This window comes from Lepisosteus platostomus, chromosome 18, assembly GCF_059453375.1.
Source record: "Lepisosteus platostomus isolate fLepPlt1 chromosome 18, fLepPlt1.hap1, whole genome shotgun sequence".
Taxonomy (NCBI): domain Eukaryota; kingdom Metazoa; phylum Chordata; class Actinopteri; order Semionotiformes; family Lepisosteidae; genus Lepisosteus; species Lepisosteus platostomus.
The window spans coordinates 5,867,028-5,888,667 of NC_142628.1; the positions used below are offsets into that span (position 1 = coordinate 5,867,028).

Genomic DNA, 21,640 nt, shown 5'->3' on the forward strand with positions numbered 1-21,640 from the left:
TCCTGCACTTCAATAGTGGATGAAGTGTGTCTTCTCCTATGTGTAAAATATTTTGACTACTTTCAGGATGAAAACTGCTGTATAAATGCAAGGATGTCTTATTATTCAGGTGAAAAAGGTGATGTTCAGTACATTTGGATGTACATTTCAGGGTGTTACATTACCAAAAATAAAACTTGAGGGCTACAAGTCTCCCAGCACCAGTTCTATGTACGGATGCTGTTTTTAATGAATAACTGTTCACAGATTTATGTTTTTCATTTGTAACTAAGTGAGGGACTCCATAATTGCAGGGCTGAGTGGGCGGCATGCTGCAATGTTTTGACTGTGTTAGAAGACAGAAACAGCGCTGCTATCTCATGCTGTCAGTTTATAGAGTAATAGTGTCTTTTGATGTGTCCACATATGTAGACCAACCATTAACAAATGTTTCGCTCTGGGCCTTTATCCAGACTAGAATGTGTAATTCGGCAGTGTATATTGTATACTTTCTACTTTCCTTCAGCACCACAAGTAAATAAATATTAAAGCAAGACACTGCAGCAATAGCTCTCTCCTCATTTTTATTTTTTTAATTGCAGTCGTTTTCTTATTGGGCAAGAGAACAAGTCCATGTGATTTTGAAGTGTGTGGCTTAGTCATTACTGACTTCAACAGGTCTGTTGTGTGAGTTCTTCTCTCCTCTACCCTTCATTGCAGTATTTTTTTTATTTGAGCATGTACAAAACCTTGTGTTTATTTAATGGAGATAGATTCTGAGCTTAACTCTGTTAGAGTTAAAAGTGTGTTTCATTTCCTAATTGGAGTCCTCTTCCAAGGTATGCTACAGCTTCCCCCCCATAACCTATTTCCCACTCTGATGTAGTCCACAAAGTTAGCTACTAAGCATTAAGAGTAATATGTTTTTTGTCATCATAATTTTGTCATAATTGTGTCAATAAAATAATGATGGTGGAAACTACTACTGCTACTGTATGCTATCGCACTAACTTTATTACAACACGCCTGGCAGACAGTAGTCTATTTTTCATTTTCTCAAAAATATAGACTTAAGGGGTTACTTGCCTACCATGGTACTCAATTTGTACTCAATTTTTACTGTACAATGATGCAGAGTAGCATTAGTTCAAACTGTACTGGAACTGTTAATGAAATATGAGCATTTTAGCACTTGAAAAAGTGCACTGTGACTAGCTATTATTAACTCTCCCCTTGTGCACTAAAGCCTGATAATGAGACCTAATACTGGCAGGTCTCTTGCACCATTGCACTCTGTTACAGCCTAAATCCAGACATGCAGGTTACAAATCCAAATGCATCTGAAGAGAAGCTTTCTGCAGCTCAGAGAACTGTGCACAACTCTGATTATACTGTATTCCAAACAAAAAATAGTTTTTTTTTTCAGGTGGTGTCTGTGTGAGAAGTTAGGTTGTAAGGTATTTTTTAAAAAATCACGTTTGTGAATTTCTAGATATAGAACATTTGGGTATTTACAAAAAATCAGCTGGGTTTTTACAAAAAATGACAACTTGTTTGTGTCAGTTTTTCCACTTCAAAATTTATTGACTCTTCTGGACCCTATCACAAATATTAACCTAGTGCACATAAGCACATAAATTTAAAGATCTATGGCCTCATTTCCAGCCTCTATTGTCCTTAATTCTGAGAGTCTGAATGGCTCATTTCTTCAAAATGAACCGGTTTGCTAGTGAGTGCTAAAATGAAGTTTCAGTGCACTGATAGTTATTGAAATGGCTATAAAGAGGTTCTAAAGAATGAGACTGAAAATGGATATATGCACAAATGCTATAAGAATATAAATGTTGAAATAAGTTTAGGTTAAGCACTGAATGAATCTTGGATATTGAAACAAAAGTGCAATGAATCTTAATTATCTAACGGATCAAACTTCTACATTTTTTAATTTTACCATTTGTTTTCTGAAACTGAAAATACAAAGTAAATCACGGCAATGGAGCTGAATCTGGGGCGGACTATAGGTGGTATAAGTCTTGGAGAAGCTCCGAAAGGAGAGGTCCAGATTTCAAACTGCTTCACCTGGACTTACACTGGAGAACATCACAGTCGGAACAGTTCTGCAAAGATGTTCTGAAAAAGAAGAGATTGTTTTTCACTTTCCTTGGGTTTTAGTTTTCTAGAGCTATCTGCAAGAGAAAATTAAATTCTGAAATTTAATATGTTAACAACATACAGTATGTCCTAAGTGCTGAGTATAAAGTAAATTGGAACTGAGGGGGAGATTTACAGTAAATGTATGTATTACAGTAAATGTATCTGATAATTTAGTTTATGAAACCTTGCCAGATTAATCATTTTATTTTCCATTGAACATGAAGAATATTTTTTAAAATTTGAGTTTGTTTATAAAAATTGAACAACAAACAGCTTGCTGAGAGGTCTTTTTGAATGTACATAAGAATAATATTGACTCTTGTGACCATCGTTTCATTTTTTTTATTTTCAGGATGAGAGTTAAATTTGTCATGCCCAGCTTTTCCACAGGATTTCCTAAATTGATTTCTTTCCAGTTCAGCAAACATCAGCTCAGTAAAATCTCAAGAGCTGCTGCTTCTGACAGACTTTCACAGAAATAAAATGTTCTCTTTTGAAGCAGTCAAGCCAGATAAAGAAACTGATTAGAAAATGTTTATGAGTCTTTGGCAGGCATAGAAATGGCTCATGTAGCCTGGTTCCATAAGTAAGCCTTATTGCTCTGGGACACAGTAGCAGTGGACCCTGCTGTGGTCCACAAAGCTGTCAATTTTCCCTTTACATTGCATTTGTAAACTGTTTGATTTACATTTCTGGGTGTTATTAACTGAAAACGGTTATAATTACAGGATTGTTTGAGCTCATTTTTTATAAAGGTAAACAAAGTTGCAACATAGTAATGCATACTGAGAGGCATGAAAAATGCAACAACTGCTATTGGTCCTAATACTCATTTGTTGTTTCAGTGCCCCTCATAATAATATTAAAAACACCTCTCTCCTTCCCCTTAGAGAGGGGAACAAAACCCTCCATCATACAACACTTTTTAGGGGCATGTCAACAACAATTTGCCACTCACCTCCATGGTTACATTTCAAAGACTACAGTACATTACTTTAAGGCCCACTGTGGGATTTATCGTATAATAACAAAAATTCTGCCATTTACATCAGGACATTGTAAAGGGGGAGAGCACTTGCTTTTCTGAGACATTTTTCACTCTGGAGAGGTAGTTATTCAAGGCTCAATTTGAAGTGATTACCTCATGTCAGCATCAGTCTATGTGGATTGCCCTAGAGAAGATTATTATAATAGAGGGTTCAGGCTGTCACTTAAATTTAGCATCACCCATCATTGTAAGTACACTTGCTTTGTCACTTTATCTTGGCTCAACAATTTAGAGCTGATTAGGGATTGCAGTGCCTGAGAATTCCTAGTGTTTGTATTAATTTATCTAGTTTAATATGGCTGCCTTCTAACAGATTTAGAGCTTGTGCAGCTCTTTAACTTTAACTTAATATAACTAACGCATTAATCATAGTTGAGTTATTTTTGCTTATCAATTTGAATATACTGAGGATTATGAACTCGGGGAAAAAATATTTCTTTTAAAAAAGCTTTGTGCAGCTTCCTTTTGCCATAATCATCATTTAAAAAAAAATGTCCTTATCCCTAGTAGTTACTGTTCCTAGCCAGGGTTTTAAAAAATATGACTATACTTCACATTTGTGACAAACTGAACAGATGTACAGCTGCAAATGGAAAAAAATGGTTTAACTGTTGTGCTAGCAGTCCTGTGCTAGTGTAAACCTGAAAAGGGGTATTTTGACATTTTCAGTTCCTAGCTCACGTTTAATAAAAACATAGTGACATACTGTATCAGTGTTGATGAATATGTGTACACTTGAAGTACACTGAGACGTTTGTTACTGTATTTCTACCCTGCAGTATGATGTTAAAAACTTGAATTCACTGAGAACCTCCATAAGTACGGTATGTTGAGGGGACAGGAGGTTAGAACATACAATGCAGTTGAACTACAGTATATTCATTTTTATAGTTTAATATGACTGCCTGTTAATATATTTTGAAAAGATGCAGATTTTTAAGTAGAACTTTATACTTACATAAAAGTGACTTAAAATATACCTCAATTAACAAGATCATGATCTTCAGAATGAATAGAATTAAATGAAGATTTTTTTAATTTGTACTTCATTAATCGCATGATTACTGATTTTCTCAATTAGAACATGCCATTTTCTTTTATCGTTAAGTCCACTTCTTTACGCTTTATGCCTGTCTTTAATTAGTCAAAGCAGCTTTGGTACATGCTGTAGTACATCTCTCTGCTTTAATTACTGGAACTGCTCCTACTATCTCATTAAACTGCAGTAACTGAAAAGTAGTTCAATAAATTAACTACAAACTCTCTTCAGGTCACTGTAGGCCTTCGAAAACAAAGATTCAGATCCCTCAACTGAACTTTTGGAGCAGGGGTGGCCAGTTCTAAAAGTAGTTTAGAGATTTAATTTCTATAATATTGATTCAATGACAATTATAATGTATTTACTACATTGGTCAAAATGCAATACTTAAGGGTGACTTAAGGGTGACCATGGTCCTCCAGGAACAGGCTGTGTCACTCCTGCTCCACTACCTCATTTCCAGAACCTCTTGTTTAAGTCCTGTTACAGTGGTATCATTCTCTTCTTGATGGTAAATATTATACTACCCTGTAAAAAGATACATGTGTACTTGCTTGAGGTATTGGACGAATTCTGACCTTTGTTTAGTCCATCGCAAGTCCACAGATGTATTTTGTCCATTACCAGTTAGAAACACTGTATTCCAGTCATTGTGGTCCAGACTCTGACTCTGGATTTAAAGTACACTTACGAAGTGTCCCAAGCTCTCCAGAGCATGCGTACCTAACCATGGTCCAGGAGGGCCAGAGTGTCTGTCTGCAGACTTTCTAATGTCTTAAATGTAAAAGCACCTGAAGATCCAGCAGAAGCTGTTTAACTGGTCCCATTAAGCCTAGTTAGACAGAAAACCTATCTATGGCTACACTGTTTTTCCAGGGCCAAGTCTGCAAACCAATCCCTTGTTACAGGAGTGTGAAGGCTGTTCAAGGGTCTAGGAAAATGACATGACTGTAATCTACTCTCATCCTATATGTACACAATATTATCATACTGTATTATTGCTGGTGACAGTGTTAAAAAGATAGGCACTAACCATTAAGCAAAATCAAATGGTAAGCTATCCATGTCTTATTATTTTTGCTTACATTTATAAACACCACTGTCTTTAAAAATTAATGAATATCTATTCATATATTATAATAATACTAACAATTCTACAACAAATATAAATATATCATACATATACAAATTGGAAGGCAACATGAAATAAAAAGTGGTCAAAAGGATTGAATTGGATAAATATTTGAAGACAAGGGAAAGCATCCAACCACACTGTCACATTTTGGACTGTCGACTTCCCATCAAGGAATCTAGTTATATTAAGAAATTAAATATACTGTATATTTTTTTTATAGGTCATACAGATCAAAGTAAAAAAGTAGGATCAAACTCATATATGGTTTTGGGTGCAACAGATTTTTAAAGAGCAACACTACTGTTGTGCAGTATTCTTCACTTTTAGAATTTTTATTTTATTACAGCACACCTCAAAGTAAAAGGAAATTAGCAGTCATTGCATATTCATTAGGTCCCAGTTGAGAAAAAATATTAATTGCCCTCTGGATATAGGATGTTTATTTATCATGATTTTTCATAATTATTTAAACTGATACTGCTGTTTCGCTTATTATACTGTACATTACATGCGTATCCATTCTGTTGAAAGGAAATGTGCAAACATACATTATACACACAATTGACAAACTGCAGGACAGAAAGTTAAAGTTAAATGAGCTCTGGAACTGATCACTGTTGCATGTAAATTGTGCTTAAGGGATAGATTATAAAATATTCACAACAGTTGCAATGTTAAGTGGAGGGGAGTCCCCATTACCTGTAAAGCGCTTTGAGTGGAGAATCCAGAAAAGCGCTATACTGTATAGGTGTAATGAATAATAGTTATTATTAATCTTTACTGCAGTCTACACTCCTTTGCTTCTCATAATATCTCCTCTCACCCCTTATCAAACATCATTATTGTAGGTCAGTTCTTTAAACCTAAGATACCGTAACTACATGAATGAAAATACAGAAATATAGATTTTTAGAATAAAGAATACATAGAAAATTAACCTTTTTTAAGTTTACCTTAAAATACCTAGGTCTGATGAAACAAAATTTGCTTCTACTTTCCTTGTGTTTTAAATGATTTACTCTACCTTTTAAAAACTCTGGCATGTCTACTACCCCCGAAAAAAAGGGCATCTTCCACACCAAAGGAAAGTGTAGAAAGTGTAGACCCCTGGTTAAAAACAAATTATTTAACCAAAGAGCTAAGATGCAATACACACCAGCAGATATGTGGACTAGGATTGGGAACTACTGATTTACTTTTGTTTCCTGCTAAGAAATTTACCATGATTCTGTGAACAGAGACCATTCCTGTCTCAGACAAACATCCACCAGTTCACCAAGGCAGTGTCTCCGCAGTGTAGTGCAGAAATCCCCCGTGATCCTTTTCAGACAAGTTGCCAATCACAGAGAGAACTGAAGAGATGCTCTCTTCTGTACTCAGAGGAGCCTGGAAGCACAGCAAATAACAAATACCCAAGAGCTGGCCCATTTCAGATAAGAAAAGTTTTGATACATTTTTTAAATTTAATTTCTGTAAGTGTACTGTATGTCCACTAAAAGGTATCATTTAAATCCATTCAATGGGGCTGAATGGAATTGCACTCACACCATTTTATCATGAGCAAAACTGAAATGCAATGTCCTAACAGATTGAACTTGAATTTCTATCCCACATTTTTTTTTTTAAATTTAAAAAGGCACAGAGCACATTAACTGTACCAGAAAGCAGCTATTCAAAACGCTACAAGTTCCATGGGTTTTAAGAAGAGAAACTCAAAGATTTGGAGCAGCTTTAGTTTTTTTTTAAATACTTGGTACAGGCGTCCCAGCTTTTTTTAAATGAAACTTGACGTGAGAATTTTATTAATTTCTTTTTTCCGTAAATGGGTGCAGAAAAGGCACAGATCAGACCCCGGAAAAGCCGAGACTAAAAGTCATTACGACAAAAGAAAAGTTAAAAAACGCCGCCATATAAATCACCAAATGTCTACTGTAGGTGACAGAATCACTTGCCTCTGCCCCCCCCATATCAGTGCGGACCCAGCCCGGGTGGATGGCTGTGCACAGGATACCGTCTGCTTCTAAATCAACAGCCAGACAGCGAGTCACCATGTTCAGAGCCGCCTGAAGGACAAAATGAACAAAACTTTTTTTAACACACAGGTGACAGGACACCTGCTAATGTGAATTGTTTGTACATAAAAACGCACTGGTGTTTGCATGTGTGGAGTAAGCTTGGGTTTCAGTTACTCTATGCGCAAGTTAACAATTGCGAAGTGTACAGTAACTGCAGACTCTGTCAAGACAATGAAAATTGAAGTAAAAATAGATACAGCTGTTCCAAACTTGTGGCAATATTTTCTGTAAGACTACCTGCACTCACTTAAAGAGTACTTAAATTCTCTCTTGCAGGTTGAAATGAGAAGTGGACTTTTTAAATTAGTTATATATTGGTCACACTCTTGTGTGGAGGTGGATCATAATGTCTTTTGAGGCAATTAATGCGTACGTCCTGTATCCCAAGCTTCATCAGAAAGGTTTAGGGTTTCTGAGTTCCTGAAGATACTATCCTAGCCTTTCTAGATCCTGCTCTTCATCGTAGACTGGCAGTTCAAAAAGTCACCCCAAAATACACTATAAACATAGACATCACATAAGAACCTTTTCTTCAGTTGTCAAGACAGTGCTCAGTAATTCATCCGCAACTCGAATTCAAGCTCCAATTCATCCGCAAGTCCTAAACTGAAAAAAAAATCTGTATCTAACAAAACATTTGCTGTCATTCGATAACCAAACTTTTTTCTAAGTACAGTATGTGGTGGATGAAGGCTTCTGTCAATGTACTCAGACATGAATACAATTTGTCAGTCATGTTTTCCTATGAACAAGGCATTTACTGTACCTTTTTGCCATGCTGCAATATTCTGACTTTTCAGTAACCTGCTGTTTTTTTTTCTCCCAGAACCACAACAAAACCATAATATCGTGCCTTTGTAACAACAAGAAACACGTACTTTTGATGTTCTGTATGGGTACCACTTAAAGTTATTTGCGTTAGCACCCCAGTTGAGTTCAACAGATCCCAGGAGGGAGGTCATGTTAATGACAGCAGCTCTGTGAATTCCCATTTCAGTGCCGTGAGCTGCAGCTTTCTTCAACAGTGGCAAAAACGTCTGTTAGAAAGAACAGATGTTTTCATGTGGTAAAGCAGTTATTTCTGAAAAGATCAGTTCTACACCATTTTCAAATATTCCTTTATTTGCACGTTAAAATTTAAAGTACAGCTCTAAATTATCATGTAAATAGGCTGGCTGGCTTTTAAATTATGTGTATCTCAAAACCAAAATGAATAATTAATAACAGTGAAATATCTTATTGGGATTAGTGAACACCCCCTTACAATTGCATTTGTAAACTTGCTCAGGTATAACCAATCACCTTACAGATCACACAACAAACAGAACATAACATTCAAGCTATATTTAGTAATCCCGAAACTTGAGGAAAAGCATTAATTCTGCAAGAAATACAGACATTTCTGGATGAAATGTAACAAAGTAAAGGAAAAAATATTTGTGTAGTCTGGAAATGGACAGACACTACCTTGGTGATCATGAGGGGGGCTACAGAGTTGGTTTCGAAATTTTGCATCATCTGCTCTGCCGTCACCTTCTCCAAATTTGCGACGACATTAATTCCAGCGTTATTAATCAGGCAGCTCAGTCCCTCCTCGCCCACAAGAGCTTCCACCTCTTTGGCAGCGTTAGCAATGCTTTCCTGATTTACCACATCTAAAGAGACAAAACCGCCCTTCCTTAAAACAAATAACTTGCAAATGGAATTTCCATTGGCTTGCTGTGTAGCTACTAACACTGTAGCAGAGCACATGGAAAAGTCCTGCCCAGGACTGGGCAGACACTGGTTGAAGTAATTTTCATGTTGACAAATGCTACACAAGTGCTGACAAAAGGGCACATGTTCTGTGCTTCACATGTTCATGTGCAAAGTTATGTCTTTACAAATGGCGGGGAAGCAGGAAAATGTCCACAAAATGCTTTGTCAAAACTGTAGACTTAAAATTAAAATGAAGTCATGTTAATATCGCAGGTGCATTGGAAAGACTTCACTTCAAACTATATGTTCAATTTCTTCACCATATAACAAGAGTAACATAGGTGGAAGGTAACAGGGGAAGAGGCAGGCCTAGAAAGAGATGGATAGATTGTGTGAGAAAAGATATGGAGGTATGTGAAGTGAGTGAGGAAGATGTGCTCGACAGAGACAAGTGGAGAAGGGCAACAAAAGCAGCTGACCCCAGGACAGTCTGGGACTAAGGCTGTGAAAAAGAAGAAGAAGAAGATAACAAGAGTAACATACTGTGAGAGCAGGCCTTCAACAGCGTGGCTGGCTAGCATGTTCCATATTCCCACAACCCTTTAAGAATTGCTTCCTGCTCTCAGTTTGAACTGCACCTCCATGTAGCTTCTGCTTGTCTTCCATTTCAGGGTTCACTGCACATTCGGAAGAAATCTGCTGGGCTGATTTTGTCAATGCTTTTGAGGATTTTGAAGCATTGAATCAGCTCCAATCATAATCTTCCCTGTTCGGGATTAAATTGGTTCACTTCCTTCAGCCTGTTAGTGCAGGACACTCCATTAAGCCCTGGAATCTGTTTTCTGTTCGCAGACTTTTTCCAGACCAGCAATATCTTTTCTATAACCATGTGACCAAAATTCCACATAATATTCTAAAAGAGTACAGCAATATTTCGTTAATCTTCAAAAGATTAACTCTGCAACAACCACTCCTATTCAGTTTAAATTATTGTTTAGTACAAAGTATTACTTTTTTTATTGAAACTTGTCGGGAGACTTACCGAGTGTCACAATATGGATATTTGGGTATTTCTCAACCAAGCACCGCAATTCCTATGGAAGAGACACGTGAGAAATCTGTAGCATACCGTACTGTATGTCTGCATTTGTCGGTAATATACTGTAACGCAACGGGGGCTCAGGCGGGCGCCCTTGCCGCATCTGGTCGGCCCCATCCCGACTGAGGCTCGAACCCGGGACTCCCGCGTCTCTCTGCAGCGATCTAGCCCCGTGAGCTAAAGAGAGAGATCTCGCCCCAGCCCAGTAGCTGTAGTCCTGCTATCACAGGGAAGGGCGGTGACATCACCTGCTCTGGTACGCCAGCTCTTACACAGTGCCTGTCGGCCGTAAGCGTTACAATACTGTACTTTCTATTTCTGTATACCTTAAGAAAATATGGATTATTATGAGTGGAGAAGAGTTCAAATATTAAATCAACAGATTTTTTTGTCCACATTTTCCGCACCGTTTCTAACAACTTTAGAAATACAACTGTTCTGTTTTTTCAGGTTGGTGGTGACATAACGTCTTATAGCACAGTAAAAAGAGGCACATAGTTTGTTCAGAAAAGGCTGTGATAATTTACGTGCCATGCACTCACTACATGAGCTCATGGCCTTTTGACACCACTGCATACTGTACAGCTTTACCTTGGCTCTGCTTGGCTCTCTGGCTGTAGCAATCACTTTTCCCGGACAGTGGCAGCTCTTTGCCAGGCTCTCCACTATTTGCAGACCTAAGCCTCGGCTAGCACCGGTGACCATAACTGAGCGGCAGTTCTGAAAAGCGCTAAACATAGCGAAAAGTTGCCAAAAAAAATCGTTCTGCTAAGCGCGAGTGTGAAATGCGGTTTTCTGTAGCCGTTTATTCGACCCACTTCCTGCGCTAAGAAGGTACAGTCAAGACTTTGAGCCGCTCTGACGTACTCTGAAATAAGCCTGTCACATGAGTTTCAAAGCGTCTGCCACTAACCTGGCTGTAGGTGGTGAAACACAGCCCAGAAATGCGTTCTCTTCAATTTCTAATTATGTAGGTACATCAAATAGATGAGCTCTGTGATGTTTTAACTTTATTACAAGTCTTTCACTTATTTTTTTTTCATACTCCCTTTTGTATTTTTACTAAACCCCATTACAGTATTAATCAGCATAAAACTGAAGTATTAAACGTTCTTGTTAAAATCCAACATCTGAACAAAATAAATTGCATCCTTTTTATGGTATTCCTCCTTCTTTAACCGCCTTGCCTTCATATGACTGCGGAGAAGGCAGGAATATCTTTTACTGAATCTGCCCCAAGCATGAGCTGGCATTTCTATTGCCAGAGTTTCTGGTTTTCTGACTGTTCTCTGGTGACAATTTTTATTTCGCGCCTCTGAAAACACGGGCCTGGGGCTTTGAAAGAAACTCGGGAAAAAAAATAATGGGAAAGTCTTTTGGTGGGGGTTTTGTGTAGTACAGGGTGAATTTATTAACATTTGCTCACGGTGGTACAACTGATTGCAACACTGGGGGTTGGCTTAGCTCTGGCAGGAGGCAGCAGGCACCTTATACAGTAGCTCTCAGCAGGAGCAAAGGTCGATACTTTGGCAGTTACGTAACGGCTCTTGATACAATTGTCCTGAACCATTGACATTATGATTGGGATTGTAATGTCTCAGAAATGCTGCAGTATAATAGTGTGTGAGGCATGTATCACAAGCTGTTAGGACATACCATCTTGAAGAAAACCTATTTATTTACAGTCATTGGATAATCATGGCATCACTGTGGACTGTTCTGACAGACTGTTCTGATTTTTAGGTGGACTGAGTTGTCATCTTTAATAGTAGTTGGCATTGAAGCAAGTGTTATAAATATACTCAGTTCACACATTGCACGGTTACCTTCAGGAATTTGTGCCATGCTTGCAAGTTTTCTGTTGTCGCTCATTTTCACGTGAATTATGTGGTTGCAGTGAATGCAATGTGTGAATCGCAGAAATGTTATGCTGTTTCTTTTTTGGTGGACAGCACACTTCATTTTCTGAGCACAGAATAGCTGTCTCCAGGAAATTTACCACACTATTTTTTTCCCTTATCTGCCCACCTTAAACAATCTCTGTAATTCTCAACTTTTCTCTTACACATTTAGTGAAATAAAAATAAAATAAAGGACACACATCCTTTAAATAGGATGAAAAATGCAAGAAGTGGTGAAAATACCATCGGTGTATACTGTATACTGATCTCCACCTGGGCTGGTAAATCCTTATGTCACCCATACTCAGTTCTAATAAAATGTGACATACACTACTGTATTAGAACAGTAACTCTTCAGTAGCTCTTGGCTACAATTTACATGTGATAAAAGTGCCTACTAAATGCCTATTTTGTGTTTTTTTTTTAAATCTGAGGTGGTGCTTTTTTTGTCAATGTAGACACCAACTTTCAATACACTGTGGCATTCAAAGGGCACCACTCTGTTTGGGACTCTGATGGTACTGTACATGATACGTTTAGACCAAACTTGAACACTCCATGTATTATGTCCTTACATACTATACGTGGTATGCAAGCATGAAAAATGGGGCTTTGAATCATTAAAGTATTTTAAATTCTTTATTTTTTGAGCTTTTGTTTACAGTGAGCCTTGTTACTGTTCTTTCAGTGATATACTTTCTAACCTAACCAAAACTAAAGAGGTTTATTCATGTTTATCATCACCAGGAGTCACCCAAACACAGAATGGTGAAAAATATACCTCTCAAGTTATGAACTCTTGAAAGACAACAGAATCGATTGACAAGACCAAGCATTGGAGTCCACTGTTGACATTAGTGACATTATTTCATTTTTGTTTATCGATGGTCCACAATATTAAATGCATTAAAATCTTTGTCAGTCAACTTAAAAAAATAGTATTAACTTACAAATATGTGCAGTTCCAAGAGCTTGTTGTAAGAGGAGTCTGATTCTAATGATAAGATGCTCAGTGTTCTTCAGGTGTCCAGGCTTTTTCAGCTGGAAGTTCTGGAGAGGATATTTGTGGTCTTTTTGAGCAGGGATAGATGATAGATGCAGGGACAGGGAGACATTAATGACAAGAAGGAACTTTTCTGCCATCATCATCATCATCTCATATGTCTGACAGGATCAGCCCTGGTGGAGATCTCCTTCTGATTAGTCTTCTCATTAGTACACGTCTTGGCTGTCATTTGCTATCATGGATCAAAGGACAATTTGTTCTGTTCCAGACACCAATATTTAATAACCTATTTTTAGTTTAGGGCACTATAAATATAGTAGTTGAACCGGTCCCTCTCTTTTCTAGTTTGGTTCTCATCAACGGATAACGGTATTCTTCAATGTAATTCTTAAGGCTTGAAAGAGTGCTGATCACAACTCCTAATCTTGTCTCACAAGGGCAGATCAAACATCAGGCACAGTAAATCATACACAGCGATGAATATGCATTTAACAAGATCAGTCTTTGTAGCCCATATTTTTTTACCATATTGGTAAAAGAGAGAGAAAAAAATACCTCAGTGGAGTCCGAAATAAAATCATTCATTTAATACTCCAACAGCAAAAAAACGTTTAAAGGATGTACTGTAGTAACATGCATCTGGGAAAATAATTGGAAACTTCAAGCCTTTTCTACATTTAGATTCTTCCTGTTAAGTTCTTATTGAATGAATTATTAATTTTAGCTGTGAAATTGATTGCCCTTTTCACAATTCTACTGCTTATTGTTGTTCAAAAATGCTTAATCTTTAAAAAGAACTATAATATCTTTGTTATTCAAAAAGAGTCTTCCGACTCTTGGAGATACATCTTTTGCTGAGATAAAGGTATATTCTTAGTGTTTATTGATCCAGTATTCTGCAATTGTCTCACTAATAAGACTGTTTTTGAACATGTTGAGACATTTTGCAGCTCTAGCTTGGCTATCATCTCTGAATAGCAGCATGTTGCTATCCTACAGCTTGTGTTCACAGTTTCTAAATATATTGTTTCCCATGTTTGTGGAATAATCAACAGGTCCATGTGAAAAATATTAATCAGAAAGTGTGACAGGTTTAAATATAGGGAAGCAGGCTGTCTTTGCTTGTTACTTTTTCAATGTCACATGTTTTAAAAATCCATGCCCAATGATGTTTTGTTCACTAGCTTTTCGATTTTACATTGTTCCATCTGCCATTACATTTAACCCTTTCTGTCCTCGGATTTTCTCAATTAAATGGGACATAATAAAGTAACAAGACATACAATAAATATTGCAGCAGTTCAGCTGTTCAGCTCAGTTACAGGGACCCTCAACAGAAACAGCTGGTGTGGCATTTAAAGAGTTAAAACAGTGTCACATTTACATTAGCAGGGGGTCAACAATATTGGCATGTTCTCCCTGCTATTTTACTACATTAAATTTTCATATGTGATCAATATAATACCACCACAGGAACACAACAATGTAAAGTCATTTATCCCAGCTTATGAAAGTTAAGGAGCAATGTGGCCCTGCAGGTTCTCCCTTTCTGCTGTGGTAATGAAAATATTTTCAGAACGAAATGAATAAAAATAATTTTCTTCCCGATAGCACTGCTACTGTATAACTTTTCACTGATCATGTACATTGTGATTATTTGAATTGAATATTTTAAATTGCAAATGGATTCTTTTATATCTCACTACACCATTGCTGGGAATAAACATTCCAGGCGGGAAAAGGTCAATACAATGTATGTTTCTTCTGTATTGACTTTGTCTGAAATCTGATTGCATTTTTATACAAAGATGGGTAATTTTAATACAAAGCAGGCTCCCTGTCATAATGTCTCAATAAGAAATGTGTGCAAGGTCATAAAGGGTGTTCTAGCACCATTTCCTTTCAAAAATGAAAGTGTAGACTGTCTTACTTTGCCCTTTTAGCTCAAATATAATTGAATTTAATAAACTATCGACTTTTATGTTAGGTGTGGTTATAATAGTATTAAAGCTGTGGGAGCAGTCATTAAGCATCTAGAAAGAGTGAATGATAAAGTTAAAAAGATGTCATTAGTGAAGTGACTTGGAACACTCTCCATACTTTTAATAAACAGAAGAGGCAATAAAAATGGTCTGGTTTAAAAGGATTTCTAAAGCAGTACAATTTAAGAATGTGTGTACACCAACCACAAATGCCGCGAGTCACCAACACCCCAGGGATGTGTTGAGCTCTTTTGAATTGGCACATCCCAAACTGCCTTTTTGGGTGGCAAGAAGTGTCACAAGTATTGTACATTATGCCACATGTTCCCCCCTTTAGAAATGTTTTTGTTATTTATTTTTCTTTTTTTAAACATAACCTCTTGGGAATGCAACCAAGTGAGGCTGGCTGGTTTTGATACATGCTCGGATCAGACAAGCAGTGAATTGGCTGAGACATTTTCAGACATGTTTATTGAACCCAAAAGTTAACTTTATAAAAATAACTTGGATAAATCATCTATTTTTAGCTGCCTAAACTATTACTTTATCTAAACATCCTAAAATATAATGCTTAGTCTTTCATATGTTTGTTGTAACATATGGTAGTTAGCAAAATAAACTAACAAAAACTGAACATTTGAATTTCTTTTTAATTTGTATATTGAAGATTGAAGTGAGTAATTTGAAAGTTCTTATACGGACTCCAAATTTGCACTCGCTCTATTTCACTAGAAATCTGTAAAAGTGCAGGAACCTGCTAAAATATCCTACAGCCTGAACGCAACAGAAAGTAAAAGAATACCTTTTCAGTTTACAATTTCTTAAAATGTTATGTTTAAATTTCAAAGTGAAAACCAACCCATTGGAGGTAGTACTGTACGTTCGATGCTGTTATAGGCTAAGGTAGACAGTGGAGGTCTCTCTAAGAATCTAGACACAATGGGTAATACAGTACCTACTGTACTGTAACTAGTATCAATATTTCCACTTCCTAGAGAGCTTCAAACCAAGAACAATTTTCTGGTTTACCTTAGTCAATTTAGTTCAAGTGTCAATCAACAGTCCAAAAAAGACACCATATAAGATCAGATCAAGACAGAGAAAAACAAAAGGGAAAAAAAAAACACAGGAAAGAAGGTCAGACTACAAGAGAGAGAGAAGCCAGGATCAGACAGAACTTGAAGCTTATGCCAGGCGAGAATCCCTACTTCATAATTGTCTGAAAAAACCTCATTGGAGCCAAAGCTTGAACCTACATGTATGAACCTTGCTACAGAAAGCTTGTTATTCTGTGTTTTTAGGGAACTTGGATTTCCTGAGGGAAGAATACCTTGGTTAAACATAGCCTTCTTGCTTGGGGTGCAAGGCAGTGGATCATAAATATCTGTATACTGTAGGTGGCATAGCTACATTATAGTGTGGCTGCTTCTGCAGATCCCATAGCTATGTAATTTCATGGAGATAGAAAGTAGTAAAGTGATTCAGGAGAGGATATCACTCCTTGGCAAGTTCCTACTTATTAAAAAGTTATCAGGATGCACTAGGGAAAGGTATTGGAACCCATCCAAAATGAGGTCAATTGGCTCTGCTTTTTAGAAGGATCTGATCAGAAGATATTTAGTCAGATTATCAGATCAATTGCATATAATGTAGATTGTTCTGCATTGTTACCAGTATTTTTCAGTTTCGTTTATATAATGTTTAGATAAGGTACTTTAACCGTTTGCTAAATAAATGCTATTGACTTTTGCATGGTGTCATGTGATTTCGTTATTTTTATGACACACATCCTTCCAGTTTGGTTGATTAGAGTCACTGTTCACAAGGCTCTTGGAGTATGAGAAGTGCTGGCAGGTTAATTTTAATTATCTGTAACAAATTGCAGATTTATAGGGAATCGTTCATTCTTTAAACTTGTCAAAGTATGAAACAAATTATTAGGCTCATGGTTAACCTCCAGTCTTTTGCTTTTTCAGCACTGTCAAAGGCAATACTTTAAGCAGGGTTTGCATCAGATTACAGGTGTTAAAGTGAGTAATTAAAACCATTATTCATTTTTTGTAAGAGGAGATGTAATATAATTGTTACCTCCCAACAGGAAGTCAAGTAATCAATATTCCATAAAGAAGACATAATGGCTGGTGTTAAGGAAATGATGCTCCATGCAGAATAGTGCTGCTCTTTTTTCCCCTAGCATTTTGTCTTGAGCTGTGCTCCCATTAAAGCAGGCCAGAAATAAAAGCCAGATATCCTGTGAGTGATGATACTGATCATTCAGATTGCTACTTAATCCCTTCTAGATGCCTTACTTTATCTGTGACTTCTTAATATGTCACCCTGACAGTTCCAATGGCATTTATTTTATCTCTGTTACCCATTTGCTTGTCTAATTTTCTCATTCTTTAAAATCGTGTAAAAAATTCAAATAGCCTTTTAATTTTCCAAAGGCAGAGCACACTTCCTTAGATCAAAACAGCAAACATTGAAATGTGCTATCAGATAATTACATTCAATGGTTATTATATTTTACTACTTTGTAATGTTTTTCTCTTTGGATTAAATGCATTGCCAATTTACTTTTCTGCTTCCGGGTGTTTGACAGCTGTTTTTTGTCAGGTAAAATAACTGGCTTCACCGTATTGAAAAAACAAAGGACTATGCCCAATTAACTTGCAGGTTACTTTTTGGTGATTTTTATTTTAAGACCCGTACACTTTTCTGCTATGCTGTGAAAGTCCACTGTTTTTCAACTGAAGGAAAAATAAAGTATTCTTCAAAATAATGTTTTTCAGTTGCGGTTTTGTAAGAAACAGATGTGAAAAAGTAAACCATATTGGTGTACTTGTGTATTCATTAATTACTTCTTTTACAAAAGACCTTATTGACTGGGTATTCATCCATCCATCCAGTTCAACCAATTCAGGTCTCAGGGTAGCCGGAGTCTATCCCAGTTAGAAACGAGCACGAGGCAGGAGACACCTTGGGTGGGTCTCCCGTCTATCACAGAGCACACACACCCACACCAGGGCTGATTTTCCCAGAAGCCAATTAACCTGCCAGTATGTTTTTGTACTGTGGTAGGAAGCCCACGGGAGCACATGGAGAGCATGCAAACTCTACACACACAGCACCCCGTGGTCTATAACTGACCCAGGGCCCCAGCACTGCGAGGCAGAAGTGTTCATGCCTGTGCCGTCATGCTGCCCCTGACAGGTATTAAATTGATTACATGTATTTTATGGATGGCAACGTTGCTTGGTTGTCAGTACTGCTGCCTCACATCTCCAGGGTTCTTTGAGTTTGATTTTGGAGCCAGGTGTCGGTTGAGTGAGTTTCCTTAAGCACTCCGTAAAAATACACAGGACAGGAGAATCCCAGGCAATTATTGTGATCGAGGATTTTTCCCCCTAATTGCCTTATCTGATTCAATAAAATGTTGCTAAATTAAAGTACTACAGAGTTTCATTTCAAAGTCCTGATGTTTGTGGAACATCATAGTCACAGCACTGTTTTATGTGCTTTGGATAATTATTTGTCTATGCTAGTACAAGTATAATGCAATACTTATTACAGCAGTAATTACAGCCTTCAGCCTAGAGACACAGTGCTTTGTGTTGCTATGATTAACATGGATTTAGCACCAGCAAATAAGGTGTGGCTGTCTTTGGTAGCAGTACTTTACGTATCTCTGTGAATTGGAGGTCATTTGTTGCAGAGGCTCCTTCAGAATTAGTTTTCATTACTTGCAAAATTCTACAGCTGGCATACAGGAGATAAGATAGATATTTGTGCCTTAATGTGGGTCATGTTATTACGGATTTCATAGTGTCTGTCATACAGTACATCCTATTTAATAGGGAATAAATGTACAAAGACACATTAAAAAGAAAATGATTAAAATTGCATTTAGCCATGGTTATTGGTTCTGAAGAGGATAACAGGACATGTTCAGGCTTAGTTTGTATGGCTTAAGAAGAAAATCAATGAACGGGAAATAGATGCAATTATTTTCACTCTCAAGTTCCAAAATGAAATCAAGTAATGCTAGAAAATCAGATTTTTCAGGCCATCTAGAACTTATAATCTGTTAAGCTTTGTGGTTATTGTTTCCAGTGCAAACTTAATATTATTCAGTGCAGTACAGTGCAGTGATAATTTTAAAAGAGAATCATAAAATTTCAGTCATAGAAGAATGTTGTTTTGCATTTGACTCTCAAGAAAATATAGCCAATTACCTGGACAGGAAATGTTCCAGTGCTTAGTGTAAGTAAAAGGCAGCACTCAACATTTAGATGATGGATACATATTCATAAGCACCAAAATCCTCCAATGAGCTGAGTTTAATCGCTCCGTTGGCAGGACCCATATTGCTTTCTTGGTTGATGACCGTTCACTGCAAACGTCTGTTTTCTTATGTTTCCAAGGAGACTAAAATCCTGATAGTTAAAGGAATTGACATGCTTTAGTAGCATGATGATTATAAGAGTAGAATGTTTTACAGAGCAGAAAATTAGGAAGGCCGTGCAAATCAAAAAGCGTTCGATCCAGCCTGCGTCTTCTGCATGCTTTGAGTGAGTATACAGTTGAGTATACTGTCCAAAATGGTTTGTGAAGCACATACAGTAAATGGTTTTATGGCAGTAGCAAAACAAATTTGCTTAATTCTGGATCACATTCCACCTTTTCCATACCGAGCATTCTTAGGGCACCTTACGTAAATTATACAATAGAAAACAATACAGTAAACTGAAAATACAATAACACAAATACAATAATACAGATATAATTGTGAAATTAAAAGAATTAAGGGCCATCAAAAAGGCAGCAATGCTAACACCTGCACCCCCATGCAGCCCACACTAAGTATAGACAGCTCCAATGTTTTGTCACTTTTTTTACATAGGAAGACACAGTGACAACAGCTGAATATAAACTCTGTCCAAAGGTTCTACCTGTTCTGGTGCAGATGTCACAGCCTTATTCATCATTGAACAACAATTAACGATTCCAGACTGAGACAAACTTAAAACAAAATAAAGGCCCATTCCAAACTGGAGAATATTGACAATCAAATCTTGTTTTTAATTTATATAAGAATTGTGAGAAAATTTAATTTCAGTGCTGTACAAACTTAGAATGCATCTTGCATGTTCATGAGTAAATTTAATGCTTTGCATTCAAAACGAGTGCGAATGTTTTCAAATGGCCTCTAATTTTCTTGTTTTTTTGTATTACCATTAATCTTGAATTTAATTGTGGACAAATGTCTAATGACATCCTAAAATTGTCTCAGAGGTGTCCTAGAGGTTATTAGATATCACACTGACATGTACAGTCAGGAAGATAGGATTTGTGTAACGAACAGTTCTTTCCGGACCCTATGCGGACAACACAATCCGCGGAGTGGGGAAACACTGGGGAAACGTCATGCAGGAAAACGGGGCTGAAGACAGGGGGGCGTGTCCAAGGTGCGCTGGTGCACGGGGGAGGTGTGGCCGAGGCGAACAATCCAAAAGAGAAGTCCTTAGGGAATATCCAAAACACAAGGGTAAGTCCAAAACCAGGAGATCCATCAGAACAAAGAATTAAAAACCACGAAGGCCGGGTCGGAACCGGCGGACGGGGAACGGGAACGGGAACGGGAACGGGAACGGGAACGGGAACAGAGGTTAAAACCTTAACGGGACCAGGCACTTCCAGGTCCCGGACTCGCACGATATGGAAATCAGATGCAGAGCCCGGATGAGCGTCAGCGCCTGGCTTTTAAGGTGGGCTGGGAATGGGAAACAGGTGCACAGAATAAAGTCTTGAGTGAAAGGGCTGGAGCACCCTTAAGGAGGGGGGACTATAATCGTGACAATTTGTCTTTATATGCAGTATAAATGTCTAAATGATCTGTTTATACTTTAAACATACTTTTTAATTTTTACTACCTACAAAACCGCAGTGGAGTGGGATAAAAACCAGATGAAAGTATTGAATGTTCAAAAGGTTGATGTAGCCATCCTGTTTTTATTCAAGGTGCTAAAAGGAGTCAGGTTGCTATAATAATTTTTTAAAACTCATTCATATGCTAATAGTTTTTTTTTTACCTGGTTGTCTGGCTGCAATAATAGAACCTGTCACATCCTTTGTGCCTCTTATCACATTCTGATGAGGGAGCGGGTGGCATCATTGGCAGGCCGGGACAAAGCTGCCAACTGGCACGCTGAAAAGAGAAGCCCTATAACCCACCAGGTTCAGAGTCATGATAACCTGGTCCTGCCACTCAGTCCTCCGACAAAATATTTGGATTCTACCTGTTCATGGGATCTTTATTTCCTTTTTTTTTTACTATTGACACCTTGGTTTTCTATTCTGTCTTTCACATCAACACCCCTGACTGGTGCCCACATGCAGAAAAGCTGAAATTGCAAAACAGTTAAAAAAACGTCACTTGTTTTTTGTCTCAAGCACCATTTCCATTACTGGTAACAAGTAACAAGTCTGCATTCTTAAATAAGCCAGATGTAGAGTGTGTCCAA

General features: G+C 37.4%; 1 protein-coding gene across 3 annotated transcripts; it reads right to left on the reverse strand.

Annotated features, from left to right (window-relative positions):
• Positions 1-546: 546 nt before the first annotated feature.
• LOC148645526 (uncharacterized) lies at positions 547-11,099 on the reverse strand. Of its 3 annotated transcripts, none has more exons than XR_015928081.1 (7): positions 10,819-11,097; positions 10,171-10,222; positions 8,898-9,085; positions 8,309-8,467; positions 7,308-7,418; positions 6,577-6,741; positions 547-2,109 (listed from the first exon to the last, which is right to left on the reverse strand). XR_015928081.1 is itself a non-coding variant. In XM_088611212.1 (7 exons), exons 1-6 carry the CDS (start codon positions 10,963-10,965, stop codon positions 6,628-6,630), a joined length of 771 nt encoding a protein of 256 aa, XP_088467338.1. In that variant the 5' UTR covers positions 10,966-11,097; the 3' UTR covers positions 547-2,109; positions 6,598-6,627. The 3 variants fall into 3 exon arrangements, 1 of the variants encoding a protein (XP_088467338.1); XM_088611212.1 differs by having other exon boundaries at positions 6,598-6,741; XR_015928082.1 differs by lacking the exon at positions 8,309-8,467 and having other exon boundaries at positions 10,819-11,099.
• Between the last annotated feature and the right edge of the window lie 10,541 nt (positions 11,100-21,640).